The 17,279-nt window shown below is 42.7% G+C and overlaps 2 protein-coding genes across 2 annotated transcripts in view; both read right to left on the bottom strand.

Annotated features, from left to right (window-relative positions):
- Positions 1–64: 64 nt before the first annotated feature.
- On the bottom strand, positions 65–7,327 carry gng4 (G protein subunit gamma 4; the record flags this gene model as incomplete). The annotated part of the gene is made up of 2 exons (XM_079230223.1): positions 65–193; positions 7,229–7,327. 2 exons carry the CDS (start codon positions 7,325–7,327, stop codon positions 65–67), a joined length of 228 nt encoding a protein of 75 aa, XP_079086349.1.
- A 4,946-nt stretch (positions 7,328–12,273) lies between these two features.
- The window catches only part of lyst (lysosomal trafficking regulator), a 38,020-nt gene continuing 33,014 nt past the window's right edge, over positions 12,274–17,279 (bottom strand). Inside the window, exons 39-52 of the mRNA XM_079229852.1 lie at positions 16,668–16,912; positions 16,230–16,296; positions 15,985–16,141; positions 15,286–15,426; positions 14,925–15,142; positions 14,609–14,839; positions 14,306–14,495; positions 14,077–14,213; positions 13,869–13,967; positions 13,264–13,403; positions 13,057–13,154; positions 12,803–12,959; positions 12,631–12,702; positions 12,274–12,518 (exon numbers count right to left, since the gene is read on the bottom strand). Of these exons, the coding sequence (XP_079085978.1) occupies positions 12,380–12,518; positions 12,631–12,702; positions 12,803–12,959; positions 13,057–13,154; positions 13,264–13,403; positions 13,869–13,967; positions 14,077–14,213; positions 14,306–14,495; positions 14,609–14,839; positions 14,925–15,142; positions 15,286–15,426; positions 15,985–16,141; positions 16,230–16,296; positions 16,668–16,912 (2,091 nt within the window). The 3' untranslated portion in view covers positions 12,274–12,379. The remainder of the gene's footprint in view (positions 12,519–12,630; positions 12,703–12,802; positions 12,960–13,056; positions 13,155–13,263; positions 13,404–13,868; positions 13,968–14,076; positions 14,214–14,305; positions 14,496–14,608; positions 14,840–14,924; positions 15,143–15,285; positions 15,427–15,984; positions 16,142–16,229; positions 16,297–16,667; positions 16,913–17,279) is intronic.

The raw sequence follows: 17,279 nt of genomic DNA on the forward strand, positions 1-17,279 counted from the left end.
GTGGTGAAGACGGAGAAGACAGGCAACGCCATGCCTGCACCCAGACAGATCGACCGGCAGGTCATCAGAGGATGGTGCAGAAGAACTTCTTCTCCCGGAAAGGGTTCTCGGAGGCGGGGACGGGCATGATGAGGGGGTCCTCGCGTATGTGGGCGTCGCAGTAAGCCATCAGGTCTGCGGCCGCTTTGGAGACCTGAAATGTTGAGACAAAGGAAAAAGGACATGCATCGGCGATTAGAAGGCTCTCCATCTTTTCCTCCCTGTTAATAACAAAGGCAGAAAATACCCCACACATAATTGAACACTACACTATTAAGATGCTGCTGTGGATTTGTTTTGGGGCCTAATATGAATTTTATTTTATAGAGTTAAGTATTAAAGTACAACCCAAAGAAACGATGAGGCTTATGGGAATGACGATAGTTTAAGTTTTAATCATAAAACAAACTATTTTTGATTTCATTCGTTGATATGGCATTTGACAGGATAAACTCATCAACAGAGGATATAGAAGGATGCTGAGGGATTGGATAAACTGCAGCCGACCGCGAGCCAGTCATCCTCCCCCGACCCCTTTGGACCAAATGCCACAGAAAGTGGAGTCGACCGCCCCCGCAGGAGAGAGAGGATAGACTCAACTGGGAGCTCAGCGTCCCCAGGTGGGACCTGAGGCTGCTTCACTACCCAGCCTGCTGCTGGCTGCATCATGTCCGGCTGCAGGATAATAAGATGGACGAAACATGATTTCAGGCAAACACAGCAACGGGAGACCGGTGACGGTTGTGCACATCTTCAGAGACCTCGCGGCATCCCGCATCAAGCTGCAGTGGCACGAGAGCTGGTGGAAACCCTTAATGGTGCTCGCTGCTCAAACACATAGTCATAGTTGATGGACGATGTTTTTCCTAATGTTGCTGCGGTTTACATTCCCCCGGATGAAAATTCAAAAGCAATGCACAACAGGAATACACTAGATTTAGATTTTCTTGTGTAGCATTATTGGACGAGGCTATAACTGCATTTGGAGTATAATAATAATAATAAATTATCCTTGAATCCTTGTACTGGACGAGATACATTTTTGGCCTGATGGTTGTACAAGAAGAAATGTCCAGAGATCAACAAAGCTGTCAGAATTCATCCACTGGGGACCATAAATGCCTTTACTAAAAACATTGAATACTTTCAAAGTAAGCCAGAAAGACCGACATTGCCATCCATTCAGCCACAACACAACACACCACTGATGAATGATTCAATTCTGTGCAGAGCATTTTGAAAAGTTGCTTTGTATTTATGGTCATTTATTTTTCTTTTGTACTTTTCTTTGTTCGCTGAAAAGTAAATACTTTATAGAGGAATGGAGTGCAGGAGAAGAATTGTGCTATTCTTCTTGTGTGTTTTTACTTTGATAGATTTGCACGCTGGTCTGCAACTCACTGCGTGTTCGTTCTCAGAGAAAAATCGTTTTGGAGTTTCTTTGAAATTGCATATGATCTGTGCTTCTGATTTGTCGGAGCCCGCGGCGACTGCACTGATGCCCGTTGGCTTGGGTCTGCCAGAGAAGCTCATTCAGATGACTGACAGGTGGTAAGGCGGGACCTTGACCAGCAGAGGGGAAAGGAGGACGGGACGAACAACGCATGTTCTGCCTTGTGTATTTTTCAAAGTCAAACAGTGACAGTGACATTTCCATAGTATGGCCAGACTGCATCTGAATATAGGCTTCTACTTGGGAGCCGAGTGGGAGGTTACGGGAGGGGGAGAGCAGAGGAGCAGCTGCATCGGAGGGACGGCGAGGGCTCAGGGATCCACGGTGAGGACAGAGCCATCTGATCTCCTGTGTGTCATTTCACCTCACACTCTGCTGCTCTCACAAGAGAATTAAACACACAAAATCCACCATTCTGCCCATCAGCTTGAGCCTTCAATGTGGATTATTATAGTATCATGTTGACAGTCTCACAGCATAAAATAAGATGTCTTAAGAATGTTCCGGTGATATTTCTGTATTTTAAAAAGGAACAATAAGGCTGGGGTTATTCTACATTTTCTTACTGTCAACAAAGCCCATGAAAAGACCATAACCAACTACACGTTAGGCCGTCCCTCCATACTGAAGATTTGAATCTATTAAAACAGCTTCAAATATATACATTCCTTTTTTTTTTTTTAAAGGAGTTGAAATCTCCTCAAACAGCTGGGCATCAGTTTCCAACAAATGTTTCTTAAACAGCGGTAAATTATTGTACATTTGCTGGGGACTATTTTTAGTCGTAGATTAATACACATTTATGTATGTGTTTTTTAAAGTGTTTGTACATCAATGGAGGGAGAGAGGAATGAGGGCTTTGGCTACACATGAAATATCAATTGTTGGTTTTGGTCTTTTCGATGATTACGAAAATATATAAAATACATAGACGACCACATGCAGCTGTATCACGTTAAAACGGGCAGCCATTTAAGAATAAATACCAGAAAATAAATGTATATTTTCTTACATCTTTGAAACAAAATCCCTTTAGTTTCTTTTAATACATCTTTACCTCGGTGGTCCCCCACCAAGGGATCAGGACAATGGATACTTTCAGCCCTACAGAGTAGAAATCCTTCAAAAGAGGTTATCGCTTCATTTTAAGGGGTCACATAGAGCAAAAAGTTTGGGAACCACTGAGTATCTCATGCTGTACCAGTAACTATGAAACCAGATGAAGGGTCCACAGCCATGCTCGCTGCTCTATGAGGCTGCACTCAGACACAACGGACAGCAGATGGATGTCAATAGTTTAATAGCTATTTGGCCAGTTAGACCGATTCTGATCTAACTGGGCTATTGTATTGAGGTCATACTCTGAGAGCTGCTACATTCATCATATTAGAAGACAGTCAGTCAAATTCTGCTCACTCAGAGGACACAATATGTACTGTATATTTAACAGTAAACTATTTTTTGCTGCAATTTCTGTCTCTAATGGACTTATTTCCAGCACTTATTGGAGTCTGCACAAAGTGGGAACATTACCAAAGCTGGCTCTAGCGATGCAACTAAATAGCTTGATTACTCTTATAATTAAAGAAAATGCAATAATTATACTATCATGTAACTGCAGCCAGAGAACGAGAGCCCCACAGGACAGAACGTGCTATTGCACAGTGTGTCATGAGGCGCGGACTGACTGTAATTACACTGCAGCCCCGTGATGGAAGGAGAGTCCTTCTAATTAGCGCAGATCACATTCCTTTGGCTGATTGAGCAATTAATGAGAACGAGGCGATCCCTCAATCAGCAGCACAGAGACTCCTCTTGCCACTGATACGCTCCTTCATCAGATCCCTTAATTAAATTTCAGGGATCGCAAGACAAGACCTACTGTCTGTTTCCTTCTCCTTCTTTGTACTTTTCGCTGCTTTCATTTGCAGCCACGTTCTACTTCAGTGGCTTGTTTTTTTTTAAAAGGGTTGAGAATGAAAATAGTTGAAGAATGACTTGTATCTCCACATCTGATGGACCAAGTGGTTGTAGACCACAAACAGCTGTCAATCATACAAATGCTGCTGCTTAGGAATCAATACAAACGTGAAAGCATCACGAGTTATTTTCTAACTTTTGAATTAACAAAATTTGTATTTAAATAACTTAATATAATATTTATAATGCCAAAGGCCTAATGTGGTCTTCTGTCTCAATCAGTGGAAATATTTTTCTCCCGTAATGCATATTCATTAAGTTTTTTGTGGGACATTATTATAGCTAATAATTTGTGTGTGAACTGCATTGTGAACCCAGTGCCAAATATTTCAGATTAATGTCCTCATAGTTGGCTGAAAAACAAACATGTCACGTTTTATTTGATTACAAATTACATGTTGTTGATTTTAAGAGTTGAGAAGTTCTGGTCAGATTAAACCCTTACAAAACTCATTAAATGAACTCAAATGTGCCCATCAAGCAAAGCAACGAGGTTGTTTTTCTTCCTGTTAAAATAAACTAACACACCGTTGTCTCTTATAAGTTGAAGTTGTGGTTAAACTTAAGATTTTCACACAAGAGCAAAGATGAGCCAAATGAGACGACAGAAGTCAATTATTCAGAAAGCTTAAATATTTGTCAAACCCACTAAGGAGCTGAGAGAAAGCGTTTCAGATATACATCAGATCTGACATTTAAGATTCATTTAAATTCCAGTCTGCCATGTCGTTTTCCATAAATTGCTAAGGTGACAATAAAACTGACAAGTCAGACACAATGTTATCTAAATACTTCTCAGCTCATTTAGCAGAGCATCATTTTACACTTTTTATCATTTACACTTCATTTTCAGCAGCACTATGAAGAATGAAAGTTTGTTTGCCTCGCACACAGTTTTAGGCTCGACAAGTTATTATGAACACTAGTAAACACCTTTGAAGACCGTGTTGCGCTTGATGCTGGCGCTATTGTTCTTGCTCAATGACCCATACGGTGATATTCTTGGATATTCCATTTTTTCTATTCTCAATCATAATGGCAATCGCCACTATTTTTATTCTTTTCACACAAAACAAACTAGAAGTGTGAAACTTGTATTTCTGTAGAAATAGACTAGAATTAAATATTGTATTATATATTACTTTCTCTTGGAAATATATGGAAAAGATGGTTATAATATTGTATGTTTTGTGTATCAGGTTATTTATATTTCTCTTTCACAATTCTGTATCCACTAAAAATAAATACAAGTATATATATATTTTTAAACATGATGGTAATTTTGCCTTCACAATGAAAATGAAAACGACTTCTATCACTGACATGATTATATATGATTAGGATTAGGTCCATAATAAAAGGACCAGTGTGTAGGATGTAGTTGCTCTTAAGTCAGTTCGCACTGTAGAAACGTAGAAACATGGAAGACTCTGAAAAAGGACTTGCTCTCTAAGTAGTTAGGAAAGGCTTATTCTAATGAAAACACAACAATTCTTAGTTTCAAGTGACTATACTATTCATACTTTATTCCATTCCCAACAATATATTCCCCTAAATCCAACACACTGGCCCTTTAAATCCAACTCTTCTCATTAAAAAAAACATGTAAATATCTGAAAAGATTAAAATGAGACATCGCGCCAAACAAGTCAACTTGTAGCTTAAATTAGGGGTCTTCCTGATACATCTTCCAAACCCTGATTACACGTTGGGGATAATCACTATGTTCTTTTAAGCAGCCTTTGTTGTGCTGAGTAGGGATGATGGGGTATGGCAGGCTTCCAGGCCCGGGCTGTAATGCTGAGCGACCCGCCTCGGGGCTGTGGGGCAATCATTCCCTCAGCACACGAGGAGCATGCCGAATGAGATGGTGACACGGCCTTTTAAATTGCACAAGAAGTGGTTCATGAACAGCCGCCCCTTCATACACCAGAAACATATTCATGCAAAATATTCGCTTATTGGGGTGAAAACTACATGCAGTAAAAACATTGACTTCTAGGAATGGTTTGATCTAATGAATGGACAATATAAATCTACATACAGTTATAATATTATTACATTTTAAATAAGGGCTCAAAAGTCAATGTTGTATTATCATATAGAACAAGCAACCAAATGTGAATGTTCTCTTTGCTTCAACTGGGAATTTGAACCAGAGACCTCACTGGCAAAGTAAGTTAAGAAGAAGCTTGCATGAGTGCTAACAAAGGACAATCTCTGTGATCACACTCAGAGAAGATGACCCAAATTGGTGGATAACTAAGGTCTGAAGTGGTCAACAATCACCGAAGCCCAGCATGCCTCTGGGCTCATCCCTCACAGTTAGCACATTGGTGCTACTCGGGTCTCGCAGCTGCTAACAGAGGATAAACTCAGACAAAGAGGTGGCGACACCGGTGCTTTGAAGGTGAACTGATGCTTCATGTGATAACTGTCAGAAGCTCTAAACTAAGCTGGGGAACATACGTTTAGGCGTCATCTGGAATAAATGAAGGGAATTTAAAGTTGTATTAACCCTTTTGAGGCTCCAGAGGGAGTTGCAGAAAAGTCTGATCAACGGCCTCAAGTCATGTCACCTGGGCCAGAGTTGATGAGGCTGACTTTGAAAATGAAGAAATAAAAAAAAAAGATTTTTAAAAGAATGGGGGTTTACCGGACCTCTGAAGCCAGCTGCTAATCTCGTCTCAACGTGAGCATACGGCTGCGCTAGCATACGGCTGCGCTAGCATACGGCTGCGTTAGCTGCTACGAGCACGACAGACCGGAGTCTCTGTCCAAACTGTCGACGACCAAGTTAGTATGTAGGCTAAGTACTCTTTTAGAGAACATAAACTTAATGAAAGACTGATACAAGGTGATGGTGATGAATCACTGCTACTGTATCAGCCCATCCAATATATGAGTGAATGCATTCATAACGCACTGAGTTAGCAAACAGTGCATAATAGTGGACATAGGTATCAACATAAGAGAACTCATAGACATCTAAAAAGCTTTGAGTCTGTTACTGAGTTTAAATTTAAGATGTAGTACTACTTGGGTAAATACACTCATTCGCTTTCTGGTGAAGAGTTCGATATGATGGACAACAGAACTCACATCTCACTCTTAAGTAAATATGGAGCTGGAGAGAGCAGCAGTTAGCTTAGCTTAGCATAAAGACTTTAAACGAGGGGAAAGAGCTAGCCTGGCGGAGACTAAAGGTAACAACAGTCCCCTTCCAAGCCCTCTAAAGTTCACTAATCCACGCTGTTATAGCTTGTTTGTTTAGTTTGAACAAAAAAAAAAAATTCTTACTTTCAACCAAACCAGATATAATTAGATATAACGTGGCAGTGAGATTGAGATTTTTTTTTTTTGGTACTGGAGGCAGATTCAGAGCCGTGCTAGCTGTTTTCCCCTATTTCCAGTCTTTTTTCAGTCTTTTTTTCTTGTGCTAAGCTAAGCTAACCGGCTGCTGGCTGGCATCATCTGAAGACCGTCGCTCATCAAGAAGAGGATATTGTAGAGCTCCAAACACTCAATGTGTCTAAATCAGAGGTGGTTAGATATATGTACACAGAGATTTGTATCATGTTAACCACATTAATAATATACAGACCTAACAAAGCGTGTAGCTGCATAAAATGGCAATAAGCAAAGCTTCCAACAACTGATAAAGATGAATTTATAAATCCAGACATTGCATATTTGGTCAAATAGAAACATGTGCAAATATTTGCTCACAGACAGGTAAAAAATAAAATAAAGTACCTTTATCCTATCCATGCAGGCCTCCATCTTCAGCTGCTCCACAGATTTCCTGGCTTGGGAGATGCTGGCCGTGCTGTTGTTGGCGATACCGTCCTTCATGGTTTTCCTGTGACACCAAACACAGGCACAAAAGGGGGACACAGAGAGTCAATGAACATCACATTAAATCCACAAAGCAGCATCCCCCCTGGCGATGTCTCTACCCCCCCTCGGAGCAGCCATTCTCTGCCACAACCTTTTATTTAAAGGACCCATTTTGTCTGGGGGAATCTGTTGTACAGCAGCCAAGCTCCATTTTATCTGAAGAAAGAGCTCAAAAAGGCAGCAGCTGGACAGCGATTTGTCATTTTACAGTCATTGCTCATGATGTTTTTTTTGGTCAAGTTGTTCTTATTTGCTAAAGGACGCTTATGCACACATTCAGGGGGTTTTGCTGCCGTATTTCCTTTGAATTATCAGTTCTAGGACCCTTGCAAGAGAATCAGACCTGCAACTTTCCTTCCTCTGCCTGCACCTACAGATTGGAGAAGAACACTCCACTCTTTACCTTCATCCTCTCAACTTTCTCCACAGTGGGCATCAATGATTTAATCTGCCCCATTGTAATCAACTGTGCCTTTCTGTGCATCTATCAAAAATGTAGCCGAATGACTAAACATTGCTCTCATTTTAGGCCCCTTGACCCCCTCACTCCTGAACTGTCCCAGTATGACAGCCACAGCTGTGAGAGATGACAGCTGACCACAGATGTTATTTATAATAATTTGCATGACAATATGAAGCATTTGACTGAGGTGGGGTGATGTTGAATCAATTCACTTACTGTGGATATCATTATTTTTGCATCGATTTGCTTATTTATTTCATTTTCATCGCATCAAGTCGAATGTATTCAAACGGATATAATCAGGCAGATGTTTCGTAAAGGGGGGGATGCAGATGGTGAATTAATTTTACCATCCCACCCTTCATGGCTGTAAAGCCAATTTATAGCTTTAATTCACACCCTCGTATGAAGCTATCAGGCCTTTTCCATGTAGGTTTCCCCTCGAGTCGCCCATCCTTACGCACACACGGCTCCATCAGGGCTTTAACGGGGTCTCCACCGTTTTATCCGAACGTAACGATGCTAATTGTTGATGCAGATCTGTCAAACATGGGCGACCCTTAATTCTAAAGGGAATACATTGTGGACACACGCCGCGCGAGCTGCGGCCCTGGTCAGAGTAAAAGACAGCGAACCACACATCACGTAAAAAAACAACAAATTATTTAAGCATTTCGAAAATACATAAAAAAAAAAAACATCTTCGCTGCATTGCTCGGCTACGAGCAGATTAATGTAGGCTACAGCCGCCGACCTACCTGAAATGTGCCAATGGTTTTCCAATTTGGAGAATTCCGGGTTGACTCCACCCAACACACACACACACACACACACCACACACACACACACCACACACACCACACACACACAAAAAGAGAGAGGATCTGTCAAATATCAAATGATAAGAGGAAATCCCAGCCTCGTTTCGGTCTGGACTGAACCCGGGGAGGTAAATCCTGGCGTTTCAATTTCGCCTCAGCGGTTCGCTCAGCGCGAGTCGTGCGTATTCCGTGTAGGAAGATGAGATCCAAGCGGCGAGGTCTTGGTGAGCACCACGGCTGGACTTGGAGAGATGTTACGCATGCAGCAGGGGGGGACACCTCTGTATGACGATCAGATACAGGCGGTGGGGCAGGGAGCACTCGATCAGTGGACCCGCAGCTGCAGCAGCAACAAGCCAGGATGCGTTCCGACTGTACGAGCTGGCCCTAAACGCACCGCGACAGCCCATTAGTCAAATAAGCATCCACTGGTTTACTAATTTGCTTTATTGCTGCTGAAGGCACCTGTATGGAAGCCCGTTTCTGGCACAAAAAAAAGAGATGAAAAAAAAAAAATCATAATTATGAGATAAAAAGTCATTATGAGATAAAAAGTCATAATTATGAGATAAAAAGTAATAATTATGAGATAATAAAGTCGAAATTATGAGATAAAAAATCATAATTATGAGATAAAAAGTCGAAATTATGAGATAAAAAGTCATAATTATGAGATAAAAAGTCATAATAATGAGATAGAAAGTCATAATTATGAGATCGAAAGTCATAATAATGAGATAAAAAGTCATAATTATGAGATAAAGTCGAAATTATGAGATAATAAAGTCGAAATTATGAGATAAAAAGTCATAATTATGAGATAGTCATAATAATGAGATAGAACGTCATAATTATGAGATAAAAAGTCATAATAATGAGATAACGTCGAAATTATGAGATAAAAAGTCATAATAATGAGATAAAAAGTCGAAATTATGAGATAGAAAGTCGAAATTATGAGATAGTAAGTGCGCATGCGCTTCAGTGACGTTGGCTTTTCTCCTTCCTGTTATCTGCGCTGTCTTCACAAGTCTCTTCATCCCCTCGCCGGTCTAACCATGCAAACGATATGCAAGCGTCACTGTTGACGTTTTAGCTCAACAAATAATAGCATTGCTATTAATGTAGCTGTTGCATGTGTTTCTCAAATAATTATGACTTTTTATCTCATAATTTCGACTTTATTATCTCATAATTATGAGATTTTTTTTTTTTTCATCTCTTTTTTTTTGTGTTGCGGAAACAGGCTTCCATACACCTGAGATCGGCAGGCTTCCCTATTTCATTTTTTTCATCAGCTTTGACATCACCGGGTCCCCCCCATAGTAACGACTAGGCCTCATCCAGAACAACACTGCTCTTTTGGGGGATTTTGCATCCAGATTAAAAATCTCATTCCATCAATTAGAATCATAATAATTATTTCTCCCCCCTCGTCATGCTTCTGATCTACTACCACAGTAATTTGTGTAGCATCACCAATTTCTCTTTTCACGTAAGTGTCCCTGAAAGCACCACACAAATAGAACACAAACCACAAGATGTCATAGCTCTTCAAATATTTATATATATATTTATAATATACTCATCACTTTGTTTGTCCATACATACACGCACACATATGTGCAAACAAAAATAAACATAAAACATGTCCTTTCAGAACCTCAATCCATGATGCCAAGTGGAGTCAATTAAATGATAACATTTCAGAAACTCAAGACAATGATGTTAAATCATTTATAGTTTAAGTTAACAGAAAAATATATATTTCCTTCGGTCTCAGAGCAAAAAGAAAAAACACAATAAAAGGGGGGAAAACATTCATACAATCTAATGAGGATGTTCCGAGAGAAAAGAAAAGGTTGGGGTATCTCGCAGACATACACTTTTATAAATTTCAAAGAGGAAATGTATGTACACATGAAAGCAGGAAACCCAGTAAACAAACGGTAACACCGTGTCCTGTACAGGCCTGGTGCTGAACACAAGGGTCCTGGTGGGCTGAGAAGGAAAACAAGAACACCACAAAAAGAATGACGTCATGATATAAGAAGAAATATTCCCTTTCTTGTAAACAAGTCAAACACCAGGTGTGAAATTTAAGACATAATTTTTCATCACAGGAGGCTCACTGCAGTCAAAACAAAAGCCACACATCTTCACAGCTGTTTTAAAACAAACTCCAGATGAAACATGACAAAAATGACCTATTGCATTTCTGATATTGCTTTCTTGAGTATTATTAGTGGAATTAAATCAAAGCTCAGTTCATGTTCAGACCACAGATCATTGGCTCCCCTGGAATTAAATGGTAGCTGATACAAAAAAAAAGTGCTTTGACTATCATTTCACACATATTATACAGACAAATTGAAAGTATCGTAGGTAAAGTGGGAATGTAAAGAATAGCTGCATGGACCCATGGATGGGTTAAGGAAAGCAATGTTTGGTTGAGTGTTTCCTGGACTGATTAGTGTAGTGTATAAGAATTTGAAATAAGCTGTAAACGTCATCAGTGCAGGAAACTGTTCCAACTGTTCAAACCCCGCCCACCCACTGCACCCTTTTTCATAGCTCAGCGACGGGGCATTCAGGTGATTCCTCTTGGCTTCTTCTGCTGCTTCAGCCATTTAATGTTGTTTGTTCATTTCTCAGGATTTCAGCAAACTATATTAAGTAGTGAAAAGGTTTTAGTGCATTTGAGCAGCCGGCAGTTCCAGTCAGTAAAACACAAGCAAAGAAAAGAAGGAGAGACGAGCCTCTTCTAATAAATAAATGAATATCAACATTTCTCAATGCAAGAGGACAGGTTCAATCAAGGCAGACCTTAATAAAGGATTATCATGACAGTAAATGTCACATCCACATACATACTGTAAAGGTCAGCATCATTCTAGCATGCACAAGTAGGACAGAACAGGCAACACAAGGAACAATTCATCCCAACGTCCCCCCACGGAGCTCAAATGCAATTCAGAGATGCAGGGCCGTGACACTAGTGTGCAGACTTGAGTGGAGCAGACAGCCCAGCGGAGCGGCGTCTCACTCCCACAGAGCGGGCCATCTCCTGGTGACAGACTCGAGGAGGGGCTCCCTCCCTCCCGGCTCCTGCAGCGTCAGCAGGACGCGCTCGCCGAACTCCGGCAGCAATCTGTCAGACGACGTGCTTCGGGAAATATGAGCGCCGCCGAGGTGCGAGACGGGGGTCTTAACACTTTGGGTCCGGCTTTGGCCAGAGGATAGCAGCTTACCAGGAAGATCAACAGGCAATCAGGCAAAGGATCCGCACAACAAAAACTCAAACAGCAATTAACAAAATATTATAGGACAAATCACACACACACACACACACACCCTCATAAATGCATTTTGTATATAAAGTGTCTGTTGCAGCCTCGGCCAAATATTCATCCATTCTCCCCAACATTCCACTTCAGTATGTTTATAAATATATATTTATATACATATAACACTGTTTTCATAATTATTTTATGATGCTGGGAGCAGCTGTGGTAGAGTTTGCTCAGCTGGGGATGGCTTAAGTTACAAGTTAGGGAGGGTTCAGGGAGATTGAGGCCATGCTGACACATCCTCCTCCCTGTCAGTGCAGAGAGGAGGAGGAGGAGGAGGAGGAGGAGGAGGAGGAGTAGAAGGAGGAGGAGGAGAAGGAGGAGGGGCTGCTCCTCTTGCTGAACTGGACAGCAGTAAACATCAGACACACAGTCAGCCTGCAGCATAGCTGCTCAGGAAGGAGTAGAACATGGGCAGCTTCATGCGCTGCTGGTCCCGCCGACACCACGCCATCACCGTGCCCTCGCTGTTGGCTGTGTAGAGGTGGTGGCCGTCACACGAGTACGTCAGGCTGAGGCAGGAGGGGACATCGTCATCATCAGTATTTCCAACAGAATCACACATATATAAGTGGCATCACATAAAAGCAAAGAATACCACTCTTTGTAGCACTGGTGAGATACCTGATGATGGGTTTGCTTGACTTGGAAAAGGTGACCTCTCTCACTGGTTTTAAATCCCAGGTGCTCCACAATCTAGAAATATTTCACACATAAAAAAAAACACTGAATAACCCATTGTCTTGCGAGAGGCAGCACATAAATGTAAAAAAGAAGAAAACGAGTGCGGGCCCACCTGACGACGCCATTCTCCAGCCCCCCGGCGATGACATTGACGGACACGCCCTCCGGCTGGTTGGAGAAGGCCACGGAGCAGATGATCTCTCTGCAGTGGACGTGGCCGATGAGGTCACCGTTCACCGTCCACAGACGCAGGTCGCTGCCTCCGCCCACTGGATACACAGAGTCATTGTGTCACAACAACATTGTGTCAGTCTGGAAAAGTGGCATGATGAACTCTGAGAGGAGACAGAGCAGCGCGATCCTCACCTGAGTCACAAACTGTCGCAATGTCCCCCGTGGTCTCGCTGGCGGATACTGCAGTCACTGGGCTTTTGTGGCCTGTGAGGCTTTGTACATAACACAGCCTGAAGGAACACAGCGCAGCACTTTACTTTAGATTCCTCGTCACGCACTAAAAGACATACAAAAGACATCAAGAAAAGCTTTTTCTTATTTTTTTTCTTCCACACTGACCTGTTGAGGTCCCAGAGGATACAGGTGCCGTCTTGGCTGACACTGATGAGGACGCTGTAGGGTTTGCAGACAAACAGGCTGGTGACCTCTCCTGTGTGTCCGTATAGATGAACCTTAGATTCCACCTCCATCTCTGACGGCTATGGAAAGACACATATCAGAGGCCATAAACAGAGGACATGCAGACCTGAATAGTTGCGTGGAGAGTGAGAGTGGATGAGGTACCTCAGCTCTTACCGTTTCCTAAAAACACTACATTAATACATCTCCACAACAGGATTTTCTGAACAGCACAAATCAATTGCTATTGGAACACCCTTCAGAGACAGAAAAAAACAGGACATCTAGATGCCTATTGGTAGGGACCGATGAAAGTCGGAAAGCCTCTCTGATGACTGAACTCCCGGACCTCTAATCCCACTTGTAGGCTCAGTGGAAATGTGTTTCAAGGGCAACTGGGATGTGACTAATGAAGCCGAGCGTTTGAGCACGGTGAGGCGATCTAAAGAGGGGAAGGGGTGTGGGGGGTAATGGGAGGTGGGTGGCGGATTGGGTGTTGATGTGGAGGCGGAAGGTTAGAGGGGGACGTCGCCATGGAAACCCACCGTGGTGCTGGTGAAGCGGTTGCTGTAGGCGGTGATGACTCCACACTTGCTGCCTGTAAATAGCTGGCAGCCATCAGGCACCCAGGCGCAGCTGGTCACCTGGAGGAGAGAGAGAGAGGCGAGAAACCGGACCGCTTATTGGTCGATCCTCAGTGTAGAGTTGCGTAACACTCGGAAGAGTTTTAGCTCGAGTTGAACTCGTGTTTACCTGGTGCAGTTGTGAACACTGAATGAAGTTGATAGGCGGTTCGCTCTGTTTGCTCTTCAGCCTCAATATGTTGTCTCCGTAGCCCCAGCTCAAGATGGCCGACCACTGGATGTCTGTGCTGTGCATGCTCCGAACACCTACGGAGTAGAGAACACAAAGTTAATCTAGTCTGCAGGACATTATGCAAACCCTCAGTACATCCAGGCTGAGTGACTGGTGAGCAGCTTACCCTGCTCCTTGCTGTAAATCATCATAAGGCAGAACTTGCGGGACAGCCCGCAGATGGCTCGCGTTGGCAGAGCCAGCAGGGATCCGAACCTCTCCCCGTGCGGCTGACTGAAGCACACCACCGGGTCTGGAGCAGAGGGAGAGCCCACATACTCACCCCACTTCAGACCTTTGATCCATGGCAGTGGGCTCTGAGGGGGAGGAAGAGGAAATTGCCAGGTGAGCAGCGGATCATCTCATGTGGGATATATTGTGTCATTCCTCAGCGCGCAGCCAGAGTCACTTCCATCACAGAGCAGATTACCGGGCAGACTATTTCTTTGGCCTGTTCTCGGGTTTCTCTGAAGGCCAGCTGAACTAGGAGACCCATGGCTGCCGGCAGCTCCCCATCCATCAAGAGTTTGGGGCCGGCCCTGCTGACATGAGAGGCGCTGAAGAGCTGCCTGGGTGTCTGTCCGTATGTTTTGATCATCGTCTCCAGAGCCCGTCGCTGCACTGGGTCTTCAACGGACGAAACATCCATGCCGAAATAAGTCTGTGAAAAATTGTATGAAGGCTTTCAGTAAGCAACAACAACTTTCCCAATATTTCTATCAAACGTGAAACAAGCAGCTACTCACAGCAGGGTGGAAGACATTGATGGCGTGGACGGCTGCTTTGCCTTTCTGCTTGAGCCCGAACACCAAGTCGATCCACTGGCACAGCGTCTGGGAGACCTGGTCCGACTCCAGCGCTTGCCGGTGGATCAGGATGAACAGGCGTGGGTCGTTGCGGGCCCAAGGCGGCAAATTCACATGATTCACCCTCTCACCATTTTGACGAACACCAAAATCAAAACCTGCAAAGGCAATTTGTATATATATATATATTTTTTTTTTTAACCACTTTTTAAATGAATGAGTAGATTTGAAAGATGCATGCTGATGTAAATTATGGGTATATAGCTTTAAGGTAAAAAAAATCAATTGGAAAAATAATTACCCTCTCTGTTGACCAGGAATTCTGGGAGGTAGAAAAACTCAGGGATGAGCTCCTTAACGTCAGTCATGGACTCAAAGGAGGACAGGCGCCACGTGGTGTTCATAGAGTGAAACGTCCGGTCCGGGATATCAAAGCTCTGGTCTGATTAAGGCCAAAGACAATCTAATTACAGACTCGACTCACTGATTGAAAAGATCCCCTTTCATGACCCGAGACACCACGCTTGCTGAATACATTTACAATCACATAAAAAGATGCCTCGGAGGATCAGAGGAGAGAGACGGATGAATGAAAAATAATTAACAAGAAAGGAGGACAGAGAGGAAAAAAAAGTATGGGAAGGGCGAGGAGTTGATCAGAGAAAAAGTAGAAAGATGAAGCAACCTTTTATGGCGAATACATGTGAGGAAACGCGACTCTCAGTCAGATCTGAGAACAGGGAGTTTTTTTTACTTTGCAGTGCTAAAAGCCTCGACTCAACCATGATGGAGTAGTCGATGTAATGCAGACAAGTGGCACTCTGTGATGCTCAAAGCTTTTTGAGTTGGAAGTTGGAAAATTACCTACTGTTAAAAAGCACTGGTTTGCCAGTCAGTTTATATTTACAGTACTTGTGGAAACTAAAGAAACTTTAAAAGACAATGCAGCTGGAGACTTTTTCTTCCTTAACTTTTCGTAAAAACCTAATGTGTGATTCACCCTGGTATGCGAGGAACATCTTGGTGAACGGAGGCATTCGGACCAGAAAGTGCAGCACAGTGCCACTGTTGGAGTAATGTGAGCCGTAGTGGTACGGCTGGACAGGAGGCATGGGGTCGTCCTCACGAATGCCCTTCTTGTACTCCTCCTCAAGGTACTACACAACACACAAACACACACCTTTTCTTATAAGAACATTCAATACACTCGAGTACAGGCTAAAATGTACAACAGGCCATAAATACCCTGTAATTATCCACGTAGCGATCTTCTTTCTCTTTTGATTGGACTGCGATGGGTTTGATTAAATTCCTGCATGACAACAAAATGCAAGCAAAGCAGTAAAGAACCAAGATGTTCAACTGTGACAAATGAAAACTGTACTTATTATAAATTAGTCTTGTGTCTTGATGTCAGAGAGAATATTTGTCATCCAGCTGATAAAAAAATGTATACAATATGTAAAATTAACTTCGGAATGGCTCCGGCAGAAACTGAACTAAATTGAGAGTTAAACATATTTTAAGACCTACGAACATCAAAGAGGTACATTTACATATCTTTTATACAGTGCCCAAGAATAATCTTAATAACATTATAGAATCCTATTTCTTTTTAAAATCAAAGTAAATACATCAATTGCCTTTCCTAACACATTAAGAAAGCTGCCCTCAACCACTGACCTGTAGATGCTCGTGTCCTGCAGGTCGATCGTCTCACTGGTGTAATCTCGCAAGATAAAGGGAAACACCGGGTACTGCATGAGGTCGTTGAAGGAGCGGCCTGCGTGCTTGTTGAGATGTGTCAGGTATTCGAAATTAGAGATCTGACCCGAGCCCCAGAGCTGAGTGAGTGCCGTGATGTTTCCGTGCTCCAGCAGGTTGGGCAGATCAGAGGTCAGGATGTTGTGGAAGACGTCGTCACGGAACTACGGCGAAAACAAAAACAACCACGGGATGTCTCCATCTCTAGAGTCACGACTGAAGTGAAACTTGTAGAAAGTACTAACTCACAAATGTCATGTAAAGTCACACCTTTGTTTCCGGTCATGACTCCCCTGTCGACTGTCAATAAATGCATAACATTCTCAGCAAGACCTCACAGAGCCTGCAGCCATGCCAGCGGCTCTGGGAAGTTGTACTTGGGAGAAGTCAGCATGCTAACGTGCTGATGTTAAGGAGGTATACTGTTCACTATGTTCATCATCTTAGTTTAGCAAGTTAGCACACTGACATGTTCTGGATGTAATGAACACTGAGGTTGATGAAAATGTCATTAGTTTTGCAGGTATTTAG

The sequence above is a fragment of the Taurulus bubalis genome (genome assembly GCF_910589615.1).
Source record: "Taurulus bubalis genome assembly, chromosome: 14".
Classification (NCBI taxonomy): Eukaryota; Metazoa; Chordata; class Actinopteri; order Perciformes; family Cottidae; genus Taurulus; species Taurulus bubalis.